At 39.6% G+C, this 25,029-nt stretch overlaps 1 protein-coding gene across 3 annotated transcripts; it reads right to left on the minus strand.

The window, feature by feature from the left end:
* Positions 1-8,365: 8,365 nt before the first annotated feature.
* hdr (hematopoietic death receptor) lies at positions 8,366-16,982 on the minus strand. Of its 3 annotated transcripts, none has more exons than XM_030059222.1 (10): positions 16,856-16,982; positions 12,672-12,834; positions 12,317-12,445; positions 12,077-12,188; positions 11,807-11,904; positions 11,265-11,357; positions 10,604-10,644; positions 10,075-10,332; positions 9,117-9,153; positions 8,366-8,761 (listed from the first exon to the last, which is right to left on the minus strand). In XM_030059222.1, the coding sequence occupies exons 1-10, from the start codon at positions 16,874-16,876 to the stop codon at positions 8,469-8,471; spliced, it is 1,245 nt and encodes a 414-aa protein (XP_029915082.1). In that variant the 5' UTR covers positions 16,877-16,982; the 3' UTR covers positions 8,366-8,468. The 3 variants fall into 3 exon arrangements, with proteins under 3 accessions (XP_029915082.1, XP_029915081.1, XP_029915083.1); XM_030059221.1 differs by having other exon boundaries at positions 10,604-10,662; XM_030059223.1 differs by lacking the exon at positions 10,075-10,332 and having other exon boundaries at positions 10,604-10,662.
* Positions 16,983-25,029: the final 8,047 nt, after the last annotated feature.

The following is a 25,029-nucleotide window of genomic DNA, read 5'->3' on the forward strand; positions in this document are numbered from 1 at the left end:
CGACATCTCTGTTGGTCCTTAAGAAAACTCTTTTGTCATTATTTTTACATTTGAAAAAAAAAAAAAAGTACACTGTTTATTTCTAGCATTAATGGATTTCACAGGAATTTGTGAAATGTGCATGACTTTCTTAATGCATTATGTGGTGGTGGCACAAAATGGATTAAAGTTATGCACCGGTACCACGAAAACAACGCCAATGCAAAGTCAATTAGGATCAGCTGAGTTGGACAAATTACCACAATAAAAAGAATGAAAAAGCCAGTAAGTTTGTTTGTTTTCCGTGTTCCTCTCCCAGGTAAAGTTTGCTTGCTAACATCAACCATGACCTTTCCCTAACCTTAACCAAGTATTTTTGGTGCCTAAACTTTGTTAGCTTGCTAATGTTTGTTGGTGCTGTCACGCAATTTGTCTTAATTCATTTTTGCACTGCTGTTTTTGTGGTACCGGCATGTAATTTTAACCCATTTCGCGCTACCACCACGTAATGCATTGTTTTGAAAAAGTTATGGTCATTTCACTTTTTCCCATGAGATCAACTTGTCTTGGTCTTGACTTAGTTTTGAACCTTTGATCTTGACTCAAACACTCTGGTTACACTTGATTTTTAACACACATTTTGGGTGATCTGCACACAAGCGGACAGCTGAGATATATCACCATTCAAATCTGTCTTCACCATGCAGCTGGAAAGTGTTGGCAACACTTTGTAATAATGATCTGTAGTAAGTCATGTATAAGACATTAGTTAATCATCAGCAGATCATAAACAAAACATCAACACACCTTGGTAAATTATTAGTTAATAGTATGTAAACATATCACAAATATGTTGTAAATCATCTATAAATGAAACGTTAACTGTGAAATATTCAAGAACAATCATTAGTAAATGGAACTTAATGATTTGTTGTTATATTATGAATAATATAGTAATGTTCATTAGTAAGTCATTTATGAGATATTAGTTAATAATGAACAAATCATGAACAAAACATTAAAATGATTAGTTAATTATGGCATACTAATGAAAAAATCATTAGTAAAAATATCTAATGAATTGTAGGCATATATTATGAATGAGGCTTGTTCCTTGCCTGTCATACATAATGTGTAAATGTATTACTGAATTATTTAGAAGTCATTTACAAGTGATTTTACATCTCCTACTCTAAAGTGTAAAAATTCATCATACCAAAGACATTACCATAGTGAACCATAGTGTAGCTTTGCACAACTGAGGATATGATATGGTATGGTATGATGTGGATATGGTTTATCGTTTCCATGGGGTGCAAAAATGCCCAGACCGTGCAGCAGGTCAGGGCAAAGTCCTCAGTGATTGTTATTTTGCAGCATAAATAGAATGAATAAGTCCGTCCTAAAGCAAATGAAAGACTGGGGTCTGAAAGCTGTGATGTCATACTGATGTACGGCACAGAGCCACTCTCTCGGAAATGAATTAGGGGCCTGACTTTGTAATTCAGAAGATAGCCCCGCATCCTAAGAGAGTCATCCGGCACCCTGTCACTGTGACCTTTTCTCTCTTGTACAATTCATCCTCAGTGGAATGGCGCATCATTATAACAATTTCAGATTAAGGAACAGGGCAGATTTTCACTTGTTTCTCACTTTGGGAGACGATAAATTATAAACTCTCTCCCATAGCTTCATGTTTTAGGTCAGGAATTCTTGGAGTGCCATGTAACCCTTTAATCCCAAGAGTCTGGGTTTTAATTTCTTTCTTTCTTTCTTTCTTTCTTTCTTTCTTTATTTGTGTGTGTGTGTGTGTAGTGGGGGTAATGTATGTGTCATTTTTACCTTTTAATTTGTGTATAATTTGTATAACTTCATGCAAATTTTCAGGTTATTTCTTGCTATTCTGTTAATTATCTTTTTCCAATGTTTTTGAAGTAAATCAAGTGAATTTCTTGAAAATAAAGGGTTAAGTCCTGTAGAGTACCATAGCACTGACAAGCCACTATACCAGGCTGAATGTTTTTTTTTTTTTTTCCCTCAAAATTGATCACCAAAGTTCTTGGTATGAGGACTGAGTTCTACCCCCTCCTTACTTGGCTTTGATGTAGTCATCATCAAAACCTTCATTAAAATCAAATCACTAGAAATTCTACATATCCAGCAGCTTTTTGCTGCAGGGGTTATATAGATGTCAGGTGAATTGCATCAGATACTGATTCCAAATTATTATTCCTGCATGTCTATGTTCTGTACAAGTGTAATGATCATGAAAATCTAATTCAGACCAACTTTAAGCACAATGCAAACAATTCACAGCCACTAGTCCAGCTGCTTTTACTACTACTGCTGCTGCTGTTAGGTCTGTTGCTAATGAATGAATGAATGACTGAATGAATGAATGAATGAATGAATGAATGAATGAATGAATGAATGAAGGATTGAAATTTCACAACAGCATAAGATGCAGACTTCTAGGTCACACAACAATACCTACTTATAATGCTATCAGACAACATAATTGCTAATTGAACATATATTTTATTGATCACCCTTTATCCAAACTTTCTGCAAATGTTTCTTCTCAAACTTTCTTTCTTGCATTGAAAAATGATCAAGGTCTTCCCTGTTAAAATAAAACAAAATGCATCCTATACTCAATTTCATTTCAGTCAGCTCATCAATACCAAAATAACACCCAGTTTCCACATGAAAAGGCAATATCCCAGACCCATTACACAGTAATACACACAGTATAGTGATTGAGTTATGATTCCAAATAAATGCAAACACAAATAAATAATGATGTGAAAATGAAAAGCAATACTACAGGTTGAGACAATGTGAGACTATTTGTCCTTTCCTCATAGGTAACCAATAATAATAACACCACTGGATGTCTGTGTAATCTCAGAGGGGTGTTGGCTCAGGATCACACACACTGAAGGCTGGGCTTCTGCCTTGAGCACTATAAAGCCCTGGGCAGCTGGAGCTAGCCAGTGGAGCTGTAATCACAGAGAATGAATGAATTCTCTGGAGTGGCAGCTGGGCTTGTTGGGGCCTTACCAATAATGACAGGAAAATGGCAGTCAAATTGGTCCAGAGTGACAGCGGAAAGAGTCAAAAAAGCTGCAGAGTCTTTTTAGACAGTGTGGTCCATGTGACGAGGTGGGTGAAATAAGATGAGATGAATCCTTACTGATCCCAGGGAGAGGATTAGATCAGGAACTTTACCATAAAATAGAACATAAAATAAGCAACTGAACAGGAAAACAACAAAGACGTACAGTAATAAAGCAGAATACATACTGTATTTTGGGGTTAAATAAACATATGTTAGTGACAATTAAATACGTTGGAAGTAGATTGTGTGGATGCCAAAGTACGGATTACTTACAGGTATGGGCAGAAATTGTAAGTTACTTACAGATGTTACCAGCAATGATAATTGTAGTAGTATTAGTAAAGTATTAGTCAATTAGAAAGATGTAACAGATAAACCTAGGAGTATATGAACATAATTCACAGGCAGAATCGAGGTATGCTTTATAATGAATGCCAACTGTATTGACTGATCATGTATTCATTCATTCATTCATTTTCAGGGTCACGGAGTGTGCTGGAGCCTATCCCAGTGCTCACTGAGTGGAAGGCAGAGGAAGCTCCCTGGACAGGTCGCTGGTTCATCACAGGACAGACAGACAAACACGTACTTTCACACACACATTCACACCTAGGGGCAATTTAGTGTGCCCAGTTCCCCTATCTTGCATGTGGGACTGTGGGAGGAAACCGGCGCCCCCAGCGGAAACCCTCGCAGACACGGGGAGAACATGCAAACTCCACACAGAAATGACCCTGGACAGCCAGCCGGGAATCAAACCCAGGACCTTCTTGTTGTGAGGTGACAAAAGTTCTGTAATACCTCCATGAAGAACCATCAACTACTAAAGAACCTCTTTATTTTGTGGATGGTTCCTCAGCTGAAAAAAATATATGATGATGATGATAATAGCAATAATAATAATAATAATAATAATAATAAAACTTTTGGAAAGATTTCTACATTGAACCAGCTTGCTCCACCAAGGGTTTAGAGTTAAAACTCTTTTCAGCACCACATCAAGGAACTTTTCTGTTGGGTCTTTGAAGAACCTTTGGGGATTCTTTGAAGAACCATCTACAGAAATTCTTTTTTAAAATAAATGTTGTTGGTCTTTTTTGTGATCTGGAATGTTCTTTGTAGAATTAGAAATAGTTCTCTTATAGCACCATCATGAAGAACTATTTTAGGTCCTGCTTGCTACCTTTATTTTTCCTTTAAGAAATGAGAGTTAACCGCTACTTCCATGTACCTTTCCTTTTCTGTCTTCTTTGAAGAACCATTGCTCGATCCCCAAAGAACTTTTTTTTTAATAGTTCTTTTAGGCATCTTTGAACCATTTAGGGACATGGTTCTTTAAAGACTCATGTTCTGAAAGGTTCTTTGTGGAACCTTAGTTCCACTAATGACATCACATCTCATTTTCAGTTCCAGCTGTCACCTTTATTTTCTGTGCATGCAGTATCTAGCTGTTGTCTTGAAACTTCCACAAAAGAAACCAAAGTATAATCAACATGCTTTTTTTATGAGAGATGAAGAAGAAAGAAAGGTGATGGAGGTACTCCTTTAGGTAGTCTGTCTTGAAGAAGATTGAGCCCTGAGGTGCCTATCTGTCACATGAGGCTGAGGCAACGTCTTCAGCTAATTATGGTTTTTGATGTGGAGGAAGACAATGCCTCTGTTGCAAGAGTGAGGAACCTCAGGGTTAAGAAACGCCACATCCTCATTACGCACTGCATCAGATGTTCTGGATTCAGACATCTTAAAGAGACTGGCGAATGTGTCTGATTGAAGTCTCACTAAAGCCCGACAGCCACATTAGTATTTGCAGCTGATTGGACTGTGTTGAGGTGATTGTCATAGAACTGCTGAGGTTCAAGAGTTTCAAATCTGAAGTACTTTGCCAGCTGAAGATGCTTTTGGCACACGGAAGATATTGCCAAATTTTGGGTAACTGCCTTATTCAGATATCATGAACTTACTGTGTCAGTCTCAATAGCATTTGTTTTACCTTTTGTTATTCTGGAAGGATCTGATCCTGCGTCCACCTTTTCAGAGGTTGTTTTGGTGATGCTCAAGTCATGTGTGTGAATCCCTGCTGAAACTCAGGTCCCATAGCTTGGATTTGGCCTCTAGTATTTTTCCACAGTGAGGTTCATCTTTAGTTTGGCAGGTTTGTGTGAATGTAATCCGCTTGAGTTCTCACTGAGTCATACAGAGAGCAAAGAACCAAAGCATTTTGTGTGTATGATTCTTTTTTTTCCTGGGGTGATGGAGTTACATGGATTTGGATTCCAGGTGAGTTGTAATCCAGACTAACTGGCCAATATTGATTTTTTTTTTTTGAAGCCAATACTGATCTTGTGAGTTGAAAACTGATTTGTCAAAATTTATAATATTAGGAATGCCAACACAAACTTTGCGTTGAACGGACAAATATTTGAATGAACAGTATTGTATTAGTTTAAAAAAATAAAATACAATAAAATAAAAAAAAAAAACAGAAAATTAAAAAATAATAATAATAATAAAGAAAAAAATCACCTGAAAATTTGACAGAAAAATAGAAAATTCTATTGATAATTATTAAAATGATACATTTCAGTGTCAGAGCAGTGATGTTGGGTCAGCATTAGATTTCTTGAATTAAAATGCTTGTAAAAGACACCTAAAGACAATGTTACCAATTACTCAAAATTTCTGAATATTGGCTCAATAATTGGCCAGGACCAGTATCTGGTTGATTGATAGCTTTATTTACAGTCTTGGAAATACTTTGAGAAGATGTGCCCCTCCAGGTTAGTTGCTACTTTTTTATACAGTATATGGGGTCTGTGTTGGAGTGGGTTAACTAGGGCTGAAAGCAGCAGACTGAATTTAGTTTCATTATCAAACAACTTCTCATCTCATGTGAACAAAGAGTAACATTGCTCAGCAGCATTTTACCATTTTATGTCAAGATCACAGATTTTTAGAGGGAATGGTAATTTGGTTGGTTTGATGCATGAGACACAGAAAGCTGAATCATAACATTAAATATTCCTGCTGCGCTTTAATGTTCCAGTTCTGAGTACACACTGCGGTATTCGGATTGACCGACACGGTAATCCCATCAGCATTAATGGTCATATAATGAAAAGACACTTGTCATGGCTATAAATGAACAGAGAGTCATGCCACGTGCTCCTTAGCCCACTGAATGTGGAAAATAAATGCAAGAAGCCAATTCACATAGCACTGATTGACAACTGTGACACCAAGCTACAGTATATTGATTTGTGTGCACAAATTGATTTAAAGATGTGCAACTTATGATTGCCGATTTTAATTCATCCATGGACAATGACAGGTGAAGTAAGAATATTGCTATTGGTAATCTTGACACTGTGGTCACAAAGGGGTAAATTAAGGTTAGCACTTACAAAAATCATTGTCTACTGAGCACTATCTAATGATAAAAGATAGCATAAGTTGGATGATTACAAGTTTTCAGTCTTGTAATGACCTTCACATGGCCTCACATGACATTACCCAGCTTTCTTGCAGTTTCTTTATATGTGTTGGAATGCATATGTGTGAATAAATCTTTTCATGACACATGCTGCGGCATTTTTAGTAAATCCAATTAGTGTGTCAGCAGCTCGTCTGTGCATGTATGTGTTAGAAGCAATGTTTACCAATATTTTTGTATTCTCCATAGAAGAGATGAAGGCAACAGATCAACTAGGGAGCCAAAGAGCTGAGACCACTTTCACATAAACTGATAATTGGGTTTGTCATGTTGCACTACACAAAATTTGTGCATTTCGTCTCCTAATTTGCACATGGTCTCAATGGAAATGGTTACAGCTATAAAACTGGTTCGCAGCTTGAAACATTCATATGCTGCTTCCGGGCAAGCTCCATAGGATGTAATATGGTCCAAGGTCTCCGCAATCACAGAAAACTGAATAAAACTTAACAAGGATACTGAGTAGGAGAGACCTGGGAGAGCAGATTTAAACCACATTAAATTCAAGGCCAAGAGTCGAGAACTTGCCACAAGCTTGACCACTGCTTCATTTTAGGATGTTTTCTCGATACTTCAGTACAGTATATGTGGGCGAGAAGTAAATGTTGGAACTTACTCCTGCTCAAACCAAATACGGGTTAAAATAGTGCACAGGACATATATAATGCATGCAGATTTTCAATGAATGGATTCAGAGAGAAAAAAAATGCAAAAAGATGTTTTTAATATTCATACAAGCTCAAGCATGACAAAATTTCATAATTCAAGGCCATATCTCTTTATTTCTCATGTTGAAAGTAAAAAAGGCAATTGAAAGCTCATTTGTGGAAATTAAACAGCTAAAAATATTGGAATGAGGCAAATAAACATTACAGGAAATGAAAGAAAATGAAAAGCAATGAATAAAAAAAAAACATGTCAGTATAAACACATAACAGACAGATCTAGGAAGAAAACAGGATCCTGTTGCCCATTTTCCATAAACGTCCAAGATGTCCCTGTTGTGTTGTTGAGGATTGTAACAAGTGGACATGATGTAAACAGGGGCAAGAAACAATGGTTGCATGTTCTATGATGTCCTTTTAGCAGTTTAACAACAAAGTAGAAACATGAATAAGTGGCTGCTGTCTTAGTCTGAATCATGATTTATTTTGTTTTCACTGCTGCCCCAAATCATAAGTGTACATTCCAGTATTTACAGCACAAACCACTATATCTCTGGGCAGAGGTGTTTCTAAATATTCACATTCCCTTTCTCAGTCAAGGACACTATTAATATATATTAATGTCTCCAAAATAAATAAATCAATGCATCTTCAACACAATGAGAAATAACGTCTAAGGCACTCCAGTAATTGTTTGACTGCATCAACCTGCCCTGACATTCAGTGGCTTTTGCCTTTATACCGGCGGCGCGCATAACACTCAGCAAAGTAAGTGTTCGTAATATTTTGCGCGCAGCAGCCTGTATGGGCCTGAGGAAAATAAATAAATACATTCCAGAAAGAGAAATGAAACAGCTGCATATCTGCTGCCATGTAGGAGTGTACAGACAGGCTGAGCTGGGTTAGTCTCGACAAGACTCAGTGCGTTTCCAGATCGGAGCTGTACAGTACCATTACATGCCCTTACTGCAACAGTCATAAGGTCACAGTAATACACACCTTCCTCCGGTGCATGAGACCTGTTTTTCCAGCCAGCAGAACAGATTCACTATTCACATCAAAGGGGTCTCTGGCTGGAAGCCCTGCGAGCTGCCTCCTCCCTACATTTTAGGGAATGATTCAGAGGCTTCCCAACGCCACTACCTGAGACCGTAAGCGTGATTCATACACCCACATTACTCATGCCCTCTCTTTTCCGAAAGCAATTCTGCATTCATTCCTTCTCAAAGACATAATGACCATTGCTAGTGGCGTTGACCATGATGTTCTCGGCTGTTAACCTTTGATTCAAAGTAAGTAGTACTTTCAGCAGGTCATTTAAGCTGGCTTCCTTGCCCACTTTTTCTATCCAACTGTTGAGCAGCTCATGGATGCGGTCTTCATGCTGAAGGTGGTCTTTGCTTTTGATCACATTGTCTTTAATTCCAAGTTGTCTGAAGAACCTCTTGTGGTAGTCGAAGTCCATCTCCTCGAAATATTCAAAGCAATTTCTTAGAGACTCCTCACCTGAGCACAGAGAGACACATTCATTTAGGCATCCCTACCAAACTCAGGCATGGAGCCTTCACCAAAGTAACAGAGTTCATTTCTAACATTGAAGCTGTACAAGGCAAGGCTTTTTTTTCTTTGAAGGGGTCTGTGACCAAATCTGAACTTCAGTTTTGTAGTTCTGTTAACTGTCAGGATAGTAGCCATGTAAACATAGATATTAAGCTGAATCTATAGAGACCAAACCAAAACACTGACTTTGTAGCACTAAAAAGGCAGTAAGAGAGCAGTGTTACACTGCAGCTATACAATGAGTAACATATACTGTAACTTTTCAGAACAGAGAGGGAATGAAGAGAAAACAGTACTGTACCATTCACAGGAACAAGATTTGGAAATGGCTCATTTTCCTTAAAAAAAAAAAAAAAAGAGAGAGAGAGAGAAAGGAAGAGAAATGTAAACTTTAGCAACATCCAAACAAATCCGACTGCTGGGCTCTTGCAGTCGATTGAAATTCTTCATGAGTCCTGAATTGTAACCTCTGCTGAATGCAACTCATATCTCTTATTTAATTACTTGGCATGTCCAAAAGCCATGTACTCCCTGCTGATCAGGCAGCTGTTCCACTATACTAAAATGAAAATGGTTCGACGGGCATATTTGTCTCTGACATCAGAAACGACTCGGATGTTGAACTATTTTCTGGGTTTGACTGAGAAAAGTAGTAATTGGAAATGTCATGTTTAAGCCCTTGAACTCTGATTTTCACATTTCACATATGCTTTATATCTGCTGGTCGCAATGCTTTTATGAAGCTACTTCTCCCTTACATTGAGTGTAATATTGAATGCAAAATGCCACTGTTTTCTGGCTGCAACATTAGATCAAACAGAAAATATCTACATGTTTTGTGCATCATTTTCCATACATTTCTCCGTAATTCAGCAGGACATAAAAAAAGGCTGAGCCATGCAGCAATTATAAGATGAAGAGCTAATCATCAATCAATAGGAGAGACAATGATGGTGGTCAATCTGACAATAAATATGTAATCAAACAATTGATTGGTCTAATCACAGTTAAAAGTAGTACATTGCCATCATCTTGTTAACAGCCCCATGCATGGCTGGTAAAGTAATGAAAATTTTCAGACATGGCACATGCACTGTCTTATGAGAAACACTAAAGTGGGAAAATGGAGGAGAGGAGCTTGAGTGTTTGGACAGTCCGACCAGTGTAAGCGGAGGGAAAAGAGAGCCAAGCCTCTGAATGGGAAGAAGCAGAGAGTAAAGCAGGTAGGAAGAAGGGAGCAGATGAGCTGCTGCTCTCACCCTCACGCTGTGCTGCCTGGGGACTACAGGGCTGCAGTGGGGAGAGCATGTGGGGAGGGGAGGCACAAGGTCAGCTAGACTGCACTGGGAGTTACTGGCAGAGCTGTCCGGGCTGTCCCATAGCTCTGCGCACTCATCCTCTGTACTGGCTGAGGATTTGGCTCTCATCACTGGCCGGCACTGGATCAGATGCGAGCGGCTCACCCTTCGGTTCTCTCTGTTCTGCCTTTCCTCTGAGGACCGGCTGTCCCTACAGTCCTAGAGAGGATGACGACATGCTTTAACAGCAGCCGATCACATCCGTTTAGAATGGGAATAATCTTAAAACACATTTTTTTCCTGGTCTGTATTCGGCAGTGGTTGTCATATTTGTCGTCTTGCATAATAAAATTCGTGGAGAGATTTAATGTTGGCTATTCAGAAATCTAGGCTTACTCTACTGCTGCACTTATTTTAAATCAATCTGAATAAGAGTGTCAGCTGAATGCCTAAAATGTGGAAGTGCACCTGAAAACACTGTGTGACTCACCAGCACTTCCTTCAGTCTGTTAGGTGGATTGCTTTCAGGGTCTGGAAAGAAAAATATGTCTGGAATGGATGAAAGCACATTAAGGAGTTAACAAAACACCAAAAAAAAAAAAAACCCCAAAAAAACCCAGTACTTCAGCTCCTCTGTTATTACATTTCTCTTGCTTTTACATTTAACACAAGAATCAGTCTTGGCACAAGATAAGTGTTTTGCACTTTGATGTCACCTTAAGTTTCTATATGGTTCCAACAGAGCAACATTTCTTAAATAATGCATCCGGACCCGAATGGTTCACATCCCTGTCTCTTGTGGGTGCAGAATATGATTTGTAATTTCATTTAAAGATCAACTCCCATGAAAAGAATCAATTTCTCAAATTTGAGCCTCAGGCTGAGGAGCTCCATGATTCGCTGCTATAGAAAAGTGGCTTTCAGAAACTTAAAGAGTTCCTTCTAACTTCAGCAAAAAAACAAATTCCATGATACTCCACATATTGCCCGTCAGGGATAAAAATACTATTGCTGTTGTGTCTTATTCTGCATTTTACTATTTACTGCAAATTAATAAATTCATTTTAAATATTTGCACAGATTTGTATTGATCCTATTTGAAACATAAAATTCCTGCTTATCATCTGGGCTGATATATAAACTACAATTACCTGTTGGTCTGCGACATCTCCGCCGGCACACAAAAGCAACTATTATTCCAAAAATTACCGCAGATATCACAACTGGCACAATCACGGCAGCAACTGTTGATTGAAATGAAACATAATTAGCAACTATTAGCACCACATGATGGCAATAATAAGGTCATAACTTGGATCAATTTCCAGCTGCTTGAGTTCCCCTACAGGCCTTCAGGAGGCACCGGATCGCGCAGGAAGTCTGGGTAAAAATTCAAATTTAATGTATTGACAGGATTTATTTTGGCCAGATCTCAACATGATGCATGATGATTGTGACTGGGCTGAGGATTATTCTGCACACCAGCAAATAAGTGAAATGACAGTGATGGTGATATCAAATGTGTGGAAAAATGTGGTCATGTTTGGTTGGTTATGTTTTCTGACTTTTCTTTCTGCTTTTCACTACAAGTAAACGTGATGAGATTTTAATGATTGCCATTTTAATGATTGCCATGTCTATAATGTTTTTAGAAATATGCAGGTAGCATATCAGCTTCCAGTGAGGACTGTACCTGAGGCAGATGCAAAGCCAGAGCCGGACCGGCCTTTCTTGCATTGTGTGTCGGAGACAGCGGTGCAGTTCCTCACTTTCACCTCATCTTCTTCACATCTGTTTTAGAAGTGCGGTGAAAAGACACATGGAAAGCACAAAATAATTCAAATGAATGATGTCTTAGGAACAGCGTTCAGTCAAGAAATGAAATGAAGGACTCGTCTCCCTTTATTTGTTCTGAATGAGCCAAATATCAGGGATGTTCTCTGTTTTGTTTGTGTCGGCTCACCTTGAACACTTCTTGCACACCTCGCACGCTTGGTCAGGGGCACAGAACCATCCCGATCTACACTGGCATTCAGTGTTTTGAGTTGACAAACACGGCCTTACAATTTCCTGATCTGAAACGGCAACATGAAAAGGACCTTGTTAAGTCTGAGTTTATGCTTGGAGCGCTTTAAAAAGGTTGAATATTGATTTTTCTTCCAGTCATTCCAATCAATAGTGTAAAGCCATCAAGCAGAATTACCGAAGCGACACTTGGTGCACCTCAAACACTGATGCAGCCCGTTGTCGTGCTCCGTGTACATCTCGTAGTCACATTCCTCGCACTTCCCACTTTGCCCTGCTTTTGTGCAAGGTGATTTCACATATGTACCTGTTAAAACACACACACACACATTTATAGGGCACTCTCCAAAACACATTAACCCCCAAAAAACCCTGACACAAACTCAACTGAGCCTGTCACTTTAGCTGAATAATAACCCATCATTATCAGGCTCAACTTGCCGCATAGCTCTTATGATTGATTTCTGGATTTGAGCTTGTGACAAAGCTTCAGTCTCAGTGGACTGCATCAAGTGAGGCTCCATGTGGCTCACCAGCTGGACATTTTAAACAGCAGATGTTGATGTGCAAGTACTCCATGTTGTCTGTGCAGGAGACGTCCCGCTGTGTCCTGTTTCCCCCTCTGCCGCCCAACTCAAGGCCAGACTGCTGGAGAGCCACGGTGGCTTTGAGGAGCCACATCAGTATGGAGACAACCTTTAGGTGAGAGAAATCCGCAAACATTTAAAATGAAATACTGTATTTACATTGTTTGTTCATTTGGCTTCACTTCAGAAGAGCTTTGTGGATATGTTTGCTACTTTTTTAGTTGCTACATGTAGAGTTAAAAAAAAAAAAAAAAAAAAAAAAAAATCAAGAAACTGTTGTTTTATTCATTTTGAGACATGTGGTATGATTTCTGTGACCAGACAAGACTTCCGCTGGATTACTGCATGTTACCTTGAGGGTGATTTTGGTGAGAAATCTGTTGGGTTGCTTTACAACACAACAGGAAATTACTTCAAAACACAAAACAGGAAGAAGTGAAAGCCTAATGGGGACAAAATATCACTGCCAATATGTTTACCTTCACTTACACACTTTCATAGTTTTCATCCTGTTCCTCTGAGACAGTTTCATAGAATCTGCTGAAAATTTTTAAAAGGAACAGATTCGGGGAGTGGGGCTATAAGGTGATTTTGATAAAAGTTGTTAGGAAGCTTCTTTTTCATAAAAAATAAAATAAAAATAAAAAAGACTCAAATGTATTCTTCTTCTTTTGCAGTATTCATTCTTGGGAAAACTTGAGTTCAAATTCATCAGTGCCTCCTTTGTTTTGTGAGTTTCCCACAGCTATGTATATATACTAGGCACAAAAAGTTCTGCACTGCTTTTTCAGTCTATAATTTCTCCCCTTTATTTATAACCAATAGTGTTGTATCTTATACCGTTGTAAAGCCTGATTTGTCCTCTTTCCAATGAGATACAACTTGTAAGGATCCTGCATTTCTGGAATGAGTGACACCGGTAATTGTGTGACCAACGAAGGGTTAGGGTTAGAAGAAGGGAATTTTGATTGACTGAAAGGACACTGAATGGGATTTTGCTCCCCTCAAAAACAGGGGGAGGGGACATGTTTAGCCATGTTGGTCATACCAATCGATTGACAATACTTACAACTTATTTCTCATTGAAAAGGGGACTAATCAGGCTTTCTAACGGTATAAAAGACAACACCAATCGGTATTCTTAAATGGGAAAAATGATCAACTGAAAAAATATTGCAGGGGATTTTCTCAAAAAAAAAAAAAAACCCAAAAATCTCCCTTGGGCTGAACAATCAAAAATATTATCAAAACAAGGTTGTAAATGAAGTGTTATGGTGCTACAGAGATGCCCTGTCCTACAAACTGTATTTTCCACATGTAAGAAAACATGTTTGTTGGGTACAGATTCATGATCATGTTACGTCTTTTCAGCTGTACGTCAAAATCTTAATGCAAAAATTATCATTCCTACTAAGATCGTGAATCATATTACATATATAAATGTAAAATTAACAGCAATATGATTATTTTATCATATACTCCAGCCCTAATCCACCCAGTATTAAACAAACAGTCATGATATCTGACTTGGAGCCCTAAGAAAAAACCACTTTCCTTGACCCCATAGGCTACCAGATGGAAATGAGATGTGTGGCTGCTGCGCACAAAGCAGTGTTTTGTCTGCTACACGTGTCTCAAAAGTAAATGCACAATGGCTACTGGCAAGTCAAATTTTCAAGTAAATAAATAAGTACATGTAAATTTTATATCATTATTTTTGTCATGTGCCACGCTCATTTGTATTTCTATTGATGTGTATTGTTGGGATGGCCTGCATCTGATGCATCTGATGATTGGCTAATCATCTGTCTCTGTGCCTTGAGGCTGTTGCCTTGGTGAATCGGGTGTGATCAACACATGACCAATAAAAGGCTATAACATGTAACCTGGCAAAAATCCTCTTGCTCTCATAATAAAAAGGGTGTAAGCAGACTGTGTACTTGCTGTGTGGACTCATTCTCAGGACTTTATTTCTGCCTCAGTCCAGCACCCACAGGATGTGTGCATGCCTACGTTCTTTCTCTGTCCTCTTCGGCAAAGCTAAGAATGCCAGGGAGGAAGAGTGGGATGGAATGCAATGGCGTTTGTGGCAAATGTGGACTTCATTTTGAGAAACACATGCCAATAAAAATACCATTGGCATGAGACCCACTAGTTATCACCTTGACCATTGTTTGATTTGTTTACAGCAATGAATTTGGCATACATGGTATCACAGTTAATTTGACAGTATACTGATGATTAAAAATGTGGTATGCAACACCTTTCATCTCACTTTCCTGTTTTTTTTCCCCCCTCTGTGTTTATATCGTTTATATTTGATACCCCTTGAAGCTACTAAGGAAATCAGTCCAAGCTGAGTGTTGTCTGTTTATGATGGAGGTGAAGTGATTGCCTCACAGGAAATGACTTGTTTACAGGGGAATACCTTAATGGCTAACTAGGTAGGCAAAGATGAAAGGATGACTACTTGTAGGTGGAATGATTTTCTCTGCATGAGCTTCCTTATTTTTAACAAGTTGCCAGTGGTTATGATGCAATGCTGTGGGTAGTTGCATAAAATATGGCCTGCTAGGACATGGGAATTGCGGGGGATTTCCTTCATTCATCAATCAATCAAAAGTCGGCATCAACATGAGTGTACCATCCTACCTAAAAAGAAATTAATAAATGTTTAATAATGCTGTCTGAACATTACACCTATCACATTGGCATAATGCTCAGGTGACTGTAAACGTCAAGTCCTGTACAGGCTCAGTGATTCATCATAATAACCAAATAAGGCATCAGGGGTTAAAGTCACAAGACTTTTGACACGCCCAAATGTTTCTTAACCTCATTCTACCTGTCCTACATTACCAGAGGCTCACCCCACATGCTTCAGCCACTCCCTGGCAATGCACACCCACACACACTTCACTCCCTGTTACTGGGTGAAAGCTATTACAAATACAGGCTTTTTTCCCTCCCTTGGTCTCAACCTTCAGCTTAAATTAAAATGGCCTTGAGTACAAAAGATAATTTTATTTTGCTTGACCTCCAGTCACCCATTATTCCATCGGTTGTGTGGGTCAGTGTAAGCCCTTGTATCTGGCATGTACAGAACGCCATACAAAACGCCGTTCAGAAACGTAGTTATTTAATGTGACCACGCTTATCGGCATGGATACATACTTGAAGCAGTTTGACTCAAGACCTCTTCTGAGTCCCTGGCAGTGCTTCCTCAAATCGGCATGGATATAATCCACCAAGCAGCACTTTACTTCAACAAAATTATAACTTTTGAAGGTGGAGGAGGCTTGTGAAGGTTAACTAAAGGCTCACTGGTGGGTGGCCTGTGTACCTTAACAGCTAAAAGTTCATTCAAAGCTCTGATACTGTAGGCAACCCTCCGTGCTCACGCCACAGGAAATGGGCACATTTTTTAATAGGGCTTGGCGAGACGTTCGCACCGCACACACCTACTGAGGTGTGTTAGCGTCACTCATTCATTAATTCATTGAACTCCGTCACTTGTTAACAGTGAACGTTTCCGACAGCTCAGTGTTACTTCTAAGAAATGACCCGCTGACGAACAAACTTGAGGGCACTTTTGCTAATTCGCTGAAGAATTTCGCACGTCGCTCCGAGACGGTGGCTCACAGTTTGACAAGTAAACGTGACTTTCTGTGCCACTTCGAGTTGAAGCTCCAAACACGTTTTCCCAAAGGAACCAAGTAGAGTCATATGGAAAAAACGCCAAACTAATGATTCAATTAATTAAAATTTTTTCACAAACGTAGCCCATATACAACTTCATTCTACCAAAATACACCATGTCAACCAACTGAGATAAGACCTTTGAGGCTTTAAGGTAGGATTTCATTGGAATAATGTGCTGGCTGGGGGTTTATGTATATATACACCAAACCAAAAAGAAACCCTCAGTGCTTAAAATATGTTTTGGGACACAGCGTTGCTGTTAAAAGGCACTGCCAGGCTAATTAAGTTTGACAAAATGTTTTCTCCACACGGGAACCCCGGCACCTCTCCGTGCGAATTTGAAGTTGAGTCAAAGTAAAATAAAGTATCCAGTTTTATTAATATCAGGCCCTTGCTTTAAACAGTTTAAAGTAGAAACGTACACTTACCATGTACGACGTGTTGGTCATACTTTCACAGTGGAGTAGCCGACTGTCAAAGCTGACAACCCTGACAACTCAACTCATCCCAAATCAAGTTTGTGGCGAATGAGTCCACACTCCGCTTGACTTCCTCTCAACAAGTTGCTTGGACGTTTGGCGCATTCGCATTAACGCCGGAGGTGCACCTGCCGGGCGGGGTTTCCGCTTGTTTAGTTAGCCTCCCCCGCCTTACCAACACAAGCTGTGAGCCACTGCCGCTGTCCGACCGTCACGTGCAGTGCAGGCGCCGCTTTTTTAAACGAGTGCGCCCTGCAGAGGAAAGGCACCGCTCTGTGCTGCCTTCACTTCCTGTAGGATTTTATTAGGAATTTATTAAAGTTACTCATTGATGACACAACAAATCCTTAAAAATATCTGGGAAAGTGTTTTTTTTATGATTAGTAGAGCTGCCGAGATGTTTCATTTAGGGATCATAGAATGCCCCTATGTGAACAGCTGATGTTAAAGGTGTTGAATTTATATAACAAACAGCACACAGCGTGGCTGATGCACATCCTGTCATAATCTCTGAGCCGGCTTACTTCCAATATTAAACAACAGACACCATAAGACTTTTCTTTTGCCACTGTCTACTTTATTTTATAAAACATGACAGCAAAAGTCGTAGCATACAGCAAGAAGTCATAGCCTATTTACAGTTTGCAAGTGCGGGTTGCGTGCCAGCCAGGAGCACGTGAAGGCAGCAAGGGGGGAGCTGTCTCTTGGTCTTCTATCTTTCCACATGAGGAGCCTGTCCTGTCTCACTCAGTAACACTGCTCGTGTCAATGAGCGGCACTAGAGCTTATCTGTGTGTACAAACATAATTTCCCTGATAAACAAAAGAAATTGGAGTTGTTGTTGTTGTTGTTGTTGTTGTTGTTGTTGTTGTTGTTGTTGTTGTTGTTGTTGCTGATCCAGTTTCTGAAAGATCGCTCGAGTCATAACACAGTGCAAATGTTTGAACAGGTCCGGATTGCAAATTACTCAGTTATTTACAAACTCATTAGGAGCAACTTCCCCACATTTTATCTGCCAGTTAGAATGCACCCACCTTTTTTGGCTGAATTAAATAGTAGGCCTATTGATAAGTAGTATGTTTTAATACACTGATGTAACTTATGACAAGGTAAAAAGTTTCCTCACCTTTTTAGATTCAGCTTTATTGATCCCCTGAAAAGAAAATTCAAAGTGACACAACAGCATATCAAATCATATCAAAGATAAATATACAATAAAATAAGATATAATGTCCAACAAAAGTGAAGGTAAACCGTATAAAAATAGAATTAAATAGAATAATAATATTTTTTTAAAAAATCAGCTATATAAATGTTATGAAACTGTACTACAAATGAAGCAAGTGAAGCTCCCATCAAAATAACAATATTACTCTATCAATATGTTTAGCTCTAGATGCACTGATGTTGACAAAATGTAACATTTGAACTCTTCAAATGAAAAAAAAAAAAACATCTAATTTTACTTTCTACTGGTCACAATATTACTTTGAGCAGTAACAATGTTCATTTTTATTCTAACTGTAAAGTGTGGTCTTTTCAATTCGTTGTTAGTTGATGATATTCATAAGCAAGTTTTAGACGCATAAATGTAAATTTTAAACTGCTATACACCCCAAATTCTCTCATTTGAATTGGAATTTGCCTAACTGGGTGACTCGTGCATGCATAAACAGCAATAACAAAAGCTGTTTGGCTGTAAACCAGTGTGATATCCTTGTAAATGCTCACTGATCTGCCTTTTTTTTTTTTTTTTTTTTTTTTTTTAAGATATTCTCTTATTGCAAATTAAATTCCAATTTATTATGTTAATCTATACTTATAAAGGCATTTATAACTGAATATTTAATTTTGAAGTGTTCAACTATTATTCTGAGCTTGAATTTGTTGTTGAAGCTCTCCATTCTGAAATGGTGTTGTCCCCCGGCCAGAGCAAAAATATGACTCCAATAAGTTCAAGTCAAATAAATATTCTGTTGTTGCACACGTTGCACATCATTGTGATAGGAGCAGTAACTAAACCCTCAAAAACCTCAGTCTGAAGCAGAGTAGGGACAAATTCTGCTAACAGTTCTGAATGGCTCCTCTGTGCTGTCAGTGTTCTGGGGAAAATGTTTGATTTAAAGCCTCTCATATGAACCTACATGAAGTCAGTGGTTATTAGTGCTGTTATTACTATTGCTGTAGTAAGGTGAAGTATGCATCATTCTCCCGGGTGGGCCAGCTTAACATTATCTGGTGAACAGTTGTCTGCAGGAGACAGATATCCTGTCAAACAGGAAGGGCTGGGTTCAAACTCAACATCCTTGCAAGATTTTGTGTAAATGTCGTTGTATAAATCCCTGACTAATGTTGGAGCGGGCTGGAGAACACACGGTGGAGTTGAAACAAATGCAGTTTGGCAGTGGCAGCTCTTCCCCATGCAGAAGCAGAAATGGCGGCCCGTCTCTGAGAGTGAGATCTGAGTTTTGGGAGAGGTAGGCCGTGAGCACGCGGCCGTGGTCGTACCTGTGACTAATAGCTACGTCTGGACGGCTGCTGCTCTCACGGCCTGCCAGGCAGACTGTGGGACAGGGACGGGATTTACTGCACGGAGGAGCCGTGTGTGTGCGATGCCGCCGTGCACTGGACCAGCTCATTAACATCTTATTAGCAGATTGCATCGATATTTGCATAGTCTGTGTGGCGGACTCTGCCTCTGCACGGGCGATTCGGGAGTTTCCACCATGTTTACTACTGTGTGGCTTATACTACTGGAACTTGTGTTTTTGGTGATAAGGCAGGGGAGGAGGCTAAAGTCCCTAAGCCACTTATTCCTAGATAAGGCCGCAAACTTTGCATTCAGGCTGACTGCACTGCTTTCTGCTCATCTGCTGCATTGAGGTCAAGATCAATTCCACTGATAAGGAATTATTTTTTTTCTTCATCCACAGAGTCTTTTTTCACATAAAGTGCCAGCGGGAATGTTTACCCACTCAAAGCCAGGCTATCCGGCTTTTTTAACTTGTGGAATAGAGGGTAAGAACACCATCGGAAGGGAAAAGGGGAAAGTGCACCAGACGGTTGGGCCACCACACCTCAAATACAATGTTAAGGAGCAGAAACTGCAAGCAAACAAAGGTTATTTGATATGGGGCAAAATAAACAAATAAATAAAGTAAATGAAGACAAAAAAGAGTTGTATTTCATTTTTTGGTCTATTTTTTTATTTGTGTAAAAACCCCATTAAAAGGAAAAAGGGGTAAAGTGCACCATCATGACAACAGAAGCAGCGAGCAAAAAAAGCCTATTTGATATGCTGCAAAATAAAATAAAACAAAACAAAATAAAATGAGGACAAAAATGACTTGTGTTGCAAATTTTTTGATCATTTTTAAAAAATTTGTAGGACAGAGGGACACCGGCAAAAAGGAAAAGGGCAAAGTGTGCCAGATGGTCAGGCCATCATGCCTCAAAAATGATATTAAGGAGCAGAAACAGCAAGCAAGCAAAAAAAAAAAAAAAATTAGGCCCACAAAAATGTGTCAAATGCCTCTGAATCCACATCAATCCGTATCTTTAGCAGCGAGACAGGCTCTCCACTGCCGTTATTGTTTGCTTGATCTTCTCTCAAGGATGAAAAATGGGGATTTGCATAAAAGAGAGTTGTTTCACGCAATGATTTCCTCACTTATGGTCAGCCTCCAAAAGCAACCTGACTCTCTCCACTGATGTGCTCGTCATCTCAGGAGAGCCCCCCCTGCTTTTACCGAGAAACTTTGAATTCAGCGTCTGGCTTCAGCAGCAGCTCAGGGGCTTAAGCAGCTGAGTCGCAGTGACAGTTAGTCGCTGAGGTTGGATACCTTGCTCGAGGGCACTTTGGCAGCAGCGGCCGGGGGAAGTCCCTGCTCACGGTTTCATCGGCAGTTTCTTGAGGGGGATTTAGACTAATGACTCTCCTGCTGCAAACTCACTTATCAGGCCACCAGCACTATACCCAAGCGTTTCATTAGCATTTTTATAATGTTTGTCACTTTGAGACGAGCAAAACATAAAATGGCACCGCGCTGCAGACAAGTTAACACCTGTCACTTCTCAGGAAGAGCGGCTCCAGCCCATTGTTCATTTTTTTTTTTTTTTTTTTTTTTTTGAACCATATTAATGCTATCGGCATGTACACAGTTGCCAGGTATTTTGTTTGGCCAGGGAGTGTCAGTCTTAATTCCTGAGCTGTGGTATGCTCAGAGCGGGCCAGTGTCTCATTGTACTGAGATTAGAGAAATAATACAAGCCCAAAACCTCCGAGTAGTAAGGTTCTTTTGAGTAAAACAACCCTAACGTCAGCTTCACAGAGTTTAGAGGAACAGTTTATAGTCATCGCTGCATGAACCAAACAGTGGTGGAAAGACTGGATTTTCTTAAGTGTGTAGAAGAACTGTTACTTTGTGCCACTACAGCTGGAAAAGCACAACTTACAGAGTTAAAAGTGCAAAAAGTCAAATACAGATAATTGATTATGTAATACTACACATCTTTATAAACTAGGCTGAGCATGAAAGGTTATGAAGTTCATGTCTGTCGTGTTGTGAACGAGCTGAACAAAGAACAGGTTGATACAAACCTGTAAAACTGTAGCTGGGGTTATTTTTGGTTAACACTGACTGAGTCATTCTCGTGACAAATTTCAAACGTTTGCTGATGTTTCCTCCACTCAGTGCTGCCTGATGTATGATAATTATTGTATTTGTATGGTAGATTTTCCTTCTTTGTACAATGTACAATTAATAATGCCAAAAAGTGGCCAAAGGCATGATAATTTCACCATGCCAAGCATGCATGAATTAACTTAAATCCCTGGATGCTCATTAATGATCAGTTTTTCTTTTTATCATGCACTCATTGGCCACTTACACTATAATGCTCAGGTTTTCTTGTTGTCACAGTAACAGAGGTGATAATTCAGTTACTATGTTTGGCATTGAGCCCATAGTTAGTGCTGCTGTTGGACTGGGCTGCATTTTATTGAGAGTTGTTTCTACTATTCTGTCCACCCGCAATGCCCTCATGTATATAAACAGATAAGATAAGATAAGATAATCTTTATTGTCATCGCTAATGTTGCAAAGGGGTGGAAAGTTTCCGGTAAATTTCCCGGAAAGTTTCCGAAAATCCCCATGAGAATTTTCACTCTGGAATATTGGAAATTTTCAGGAGATTTTTGCTTTCACCCTTTCTCCAATTTTTCCGAAAATTCCCAGGAATATTCGGCTCGGGAATTTTGGGAATTTTCGTTTTTTTTTTTTTTTTTTTTCTTGTTATCCATTAGAATGAGGTGTTTAAAAAATTTCCATGGAAATTTAAGCTTGGGAATTTTGGAAATTTTCTTTTTTGTTGTTGTTAACTTAAGGTGAATGGGAAAAAAATAAACAATAATCAGTAAAATGAATGTCAGCATCAATATCACCACTTTTTTTAGTTGCTGAGGGGGACATACAGTGCTGTGAAAAAGTATTTGCCCCATTCCTGATTTCTTATTTTTTTGCATATTTGTCACACTTAAATGTTTCAGATCATCAAACAAATTCTGATATTAGACAAAGATAACCCGAGTAAATACAAAATACAGTTTTTAAATGATGATTTCGTTTATTAAGGGAAAAAGGCTATCAAAACCTACCTGGCCCTATTTGAAAAAGTAATTGCCCCCCACCCCCTGGAAAATTCCCTGGAAATTCATTATAATGTAACATGTTTGCATGCATATCTGCTTATAACAAACCAAAATGTTTATTATGTATACATGTGTATGACCAGGTGGGTGGGGAGGATTCCTGAGAGAGGGGAGGGGGGGCATCAGTGTGGGAGGGGGGTAGAGTTTAGTAGAATCACAGCTCTATTGTAGAAGCTGTTTTTTAGTCTTGTTGTGCGGGCGCTCAGTACTCTCTAGCGCCTACCTGAGGGGAGGGGGGTGAAAAGGTAGTGCCCAGGGTGTGTGCTGTCTTTAATGATGCCCTTAGCCCTCCGGATGCAGCGGGTCCGGTAGAGAGGACAAAAAAATTAGAAACACCTGTCAGCATAATGTAATCCAGCACAAGACCTCTGCAAACTACAACCTTAATAATAAACATAGAATTAAATTTACACATTCTGCACAATGTCAACAAAAACTAAAAAAATTATAAACTTTTTTTAAAAGGTAGAATTTATGGCAGAGCTGCTGACCTGAACTGCATTAGACTGGACAGGTGGAGCTGAGGAGGTGGACACTGAGAGTGTATAGCGTTAGAGAAATCTGATCCTAGATCTGTGCTCACGGGACAAGACATTCAAAATCACATCTATTAAGTATTCAGTGAATCTTTTATCCTTGTTGCTGCTTGACGTGTGCACAGCCATGGCAGTGAGAGCATGTCAGGCTCCCACAGTCCAATGCTGTGAGCCAGTGAAATGTTTTCTCCTGCTGTGTGGCTCTTCCAGTTGGACAGACCAGGGGTCAGCGACCTTAGGCACGTGTGCCACCACTGGCACACGGTAGATTAAGCATTGGCACACCAACAGTGTGCAAGAGATGATTTTTTTTAGGAGATGAATTTCCTGAAGTGCCCTCTCATCCACACATCACAGTGCCTACCTCTCACACAGCCATCAGCTGTTATCTGGTCTGTGTTATTTAGTGAGACTGCTGGTATAATATCCTGCTCAGCTCGGGTCACGTCAGCGTTATTTTAGTGAAACTCTAGGATAAAATAAATAAAGTGATGGACTCACTGTCTGCTCTGGGCAGCTTCCTGTATAGTGCTGGAGTTTACATGATGACGCTGAAGGCAACATGTATTTTATGCTATTTCAGGCGGTAAATGTAAACTAGTTAATGATGGAGGACAAGCAAAATCTGGGGCTCGGGTCGGGTTCAGACACAAAAAATGAATGCCTGTCTGGGTCGTGCTCAGTTATTATGCTTTCAGACTCGAGTCAGGTTTGGAAAAAAAAAAAAAGAAAAAAAAAAAAAAAAAAAGCCCAATCTACACTCTCATGTGAAACACCATTTTGAGACAAAACGTGAGAAAACATTTAAAGATGAGGCAGATGAGGCAGAGTCCATCAGACATGCTGTGTCCAGGCACAGGAAACAAGGCAGCGTCCTCAAAGTGTTACTCAGCCAATGAGCACGTCACAATTTGTCTTCATTCAACCCTCAAAGTCTAATGCTGCCTATATGGACGGAATGAAATTACAGATCGGTTGGAGATTTTGATTTCCAGCTGGTGTCATAATTAAACGTAATGGTAATGTTGATATGGCACACTGATTAACAAAAAGGTCACCGACCCCTGGGCTACAGTATGTGAGTATACAGCGTCAGACACAATACATACACTTTTTTGTGACATTTCACACCTCCACCTGTGGTTTTTCTTCATTCAATTTTGTATGATAATTTTCTTCAGAATGCAACAGTTTTAAGCCTCTGGTTCCACAGTTTAGTCATTCCCATCTTGTAACTCTGCCCCCACTGCTTGTGCAAGTTTGATGCGTGTCCATTTAAGCCAGTTTCTGATGCATTGCTAATGAAGCACCATCAACATTTGCGCACTCTTACGCCCCTCTGACCCCCTGCTGGCCCCCCAGTGGCAGTCTCGGGGTGGTGCATGGGCTAAACTGTCTCAATTGTCCTCACCTGAGAGGGTGTGGACAAAAGCCAGGGAGCCTGTGATGTGGAAACTTGGGTCCAAGTCAGGCCAGATTGACTTCAAAAAACTTCTCAGACTTGGTACCAAAAACACCAATAAAATAAGGCTTGGAGGCTTCACAATTAAGACTAAAAAACCAGGCAGAGTCTCAAGCAGGCAGGTTTATTTTCGTTCGAGATCTCAAATGGAAACAAACAGTGAGTCGATCACAAAGGAAGACGATTGACATTCTTAGTTTGTGCACTTGTTTTATGTCCTCCCAACTATCATGTCAGCGATTGTGTTCATAACAAAGAGATCATACATGATCACAAGAGTAGCAGTGCCAGTGTTAGGCTTGCTGTTGAGATAACAGTTTTTAATTGGGCCCAATTTACCTTGGGTTTGTAGATCTTGGACTCTGGCCGTTGATTAGTGAGCGGCATTTAGGCATGGCGGGCGGAGGTATTGCTT

The sequence above is a fragment of the Myripristis murdjan genome, chromosome 9 (genome assembly GCF_902150065.1).
Source record: "Myripristis murdjan chromosome 9, fMyrMur1.1, whole genome shotgun sequence".
NCBI lineage: Eukaryota > Metazoa > Chordata > Actinopteri > Holocentriformes > Holocentridae > Myripristis > Myripristis murdjan.

Excerpts from the sequence above, each read along its gene's own strand:
- hdr (XM_030059221.1), bottom strand. The coding sequence starts at position 16,876 with ATGACCAACACGTCGTACATG. Across the intron at positions 12,446-12,671 it reads CTGTTTAAAATGTCCAGCTG|GTACATATGTGAAATCACCT; the intron begins GTGAGCCACATG and ends GTGTTTTAACAG. Across the intron at positions 8,762-9,116 it reads AAATCTTGTTCCTGTGAATG|GTGAGGAGTCTCTAAGAAAT; the intron begins GTACAGTACTGT and ends CTCTGTGCTCAG.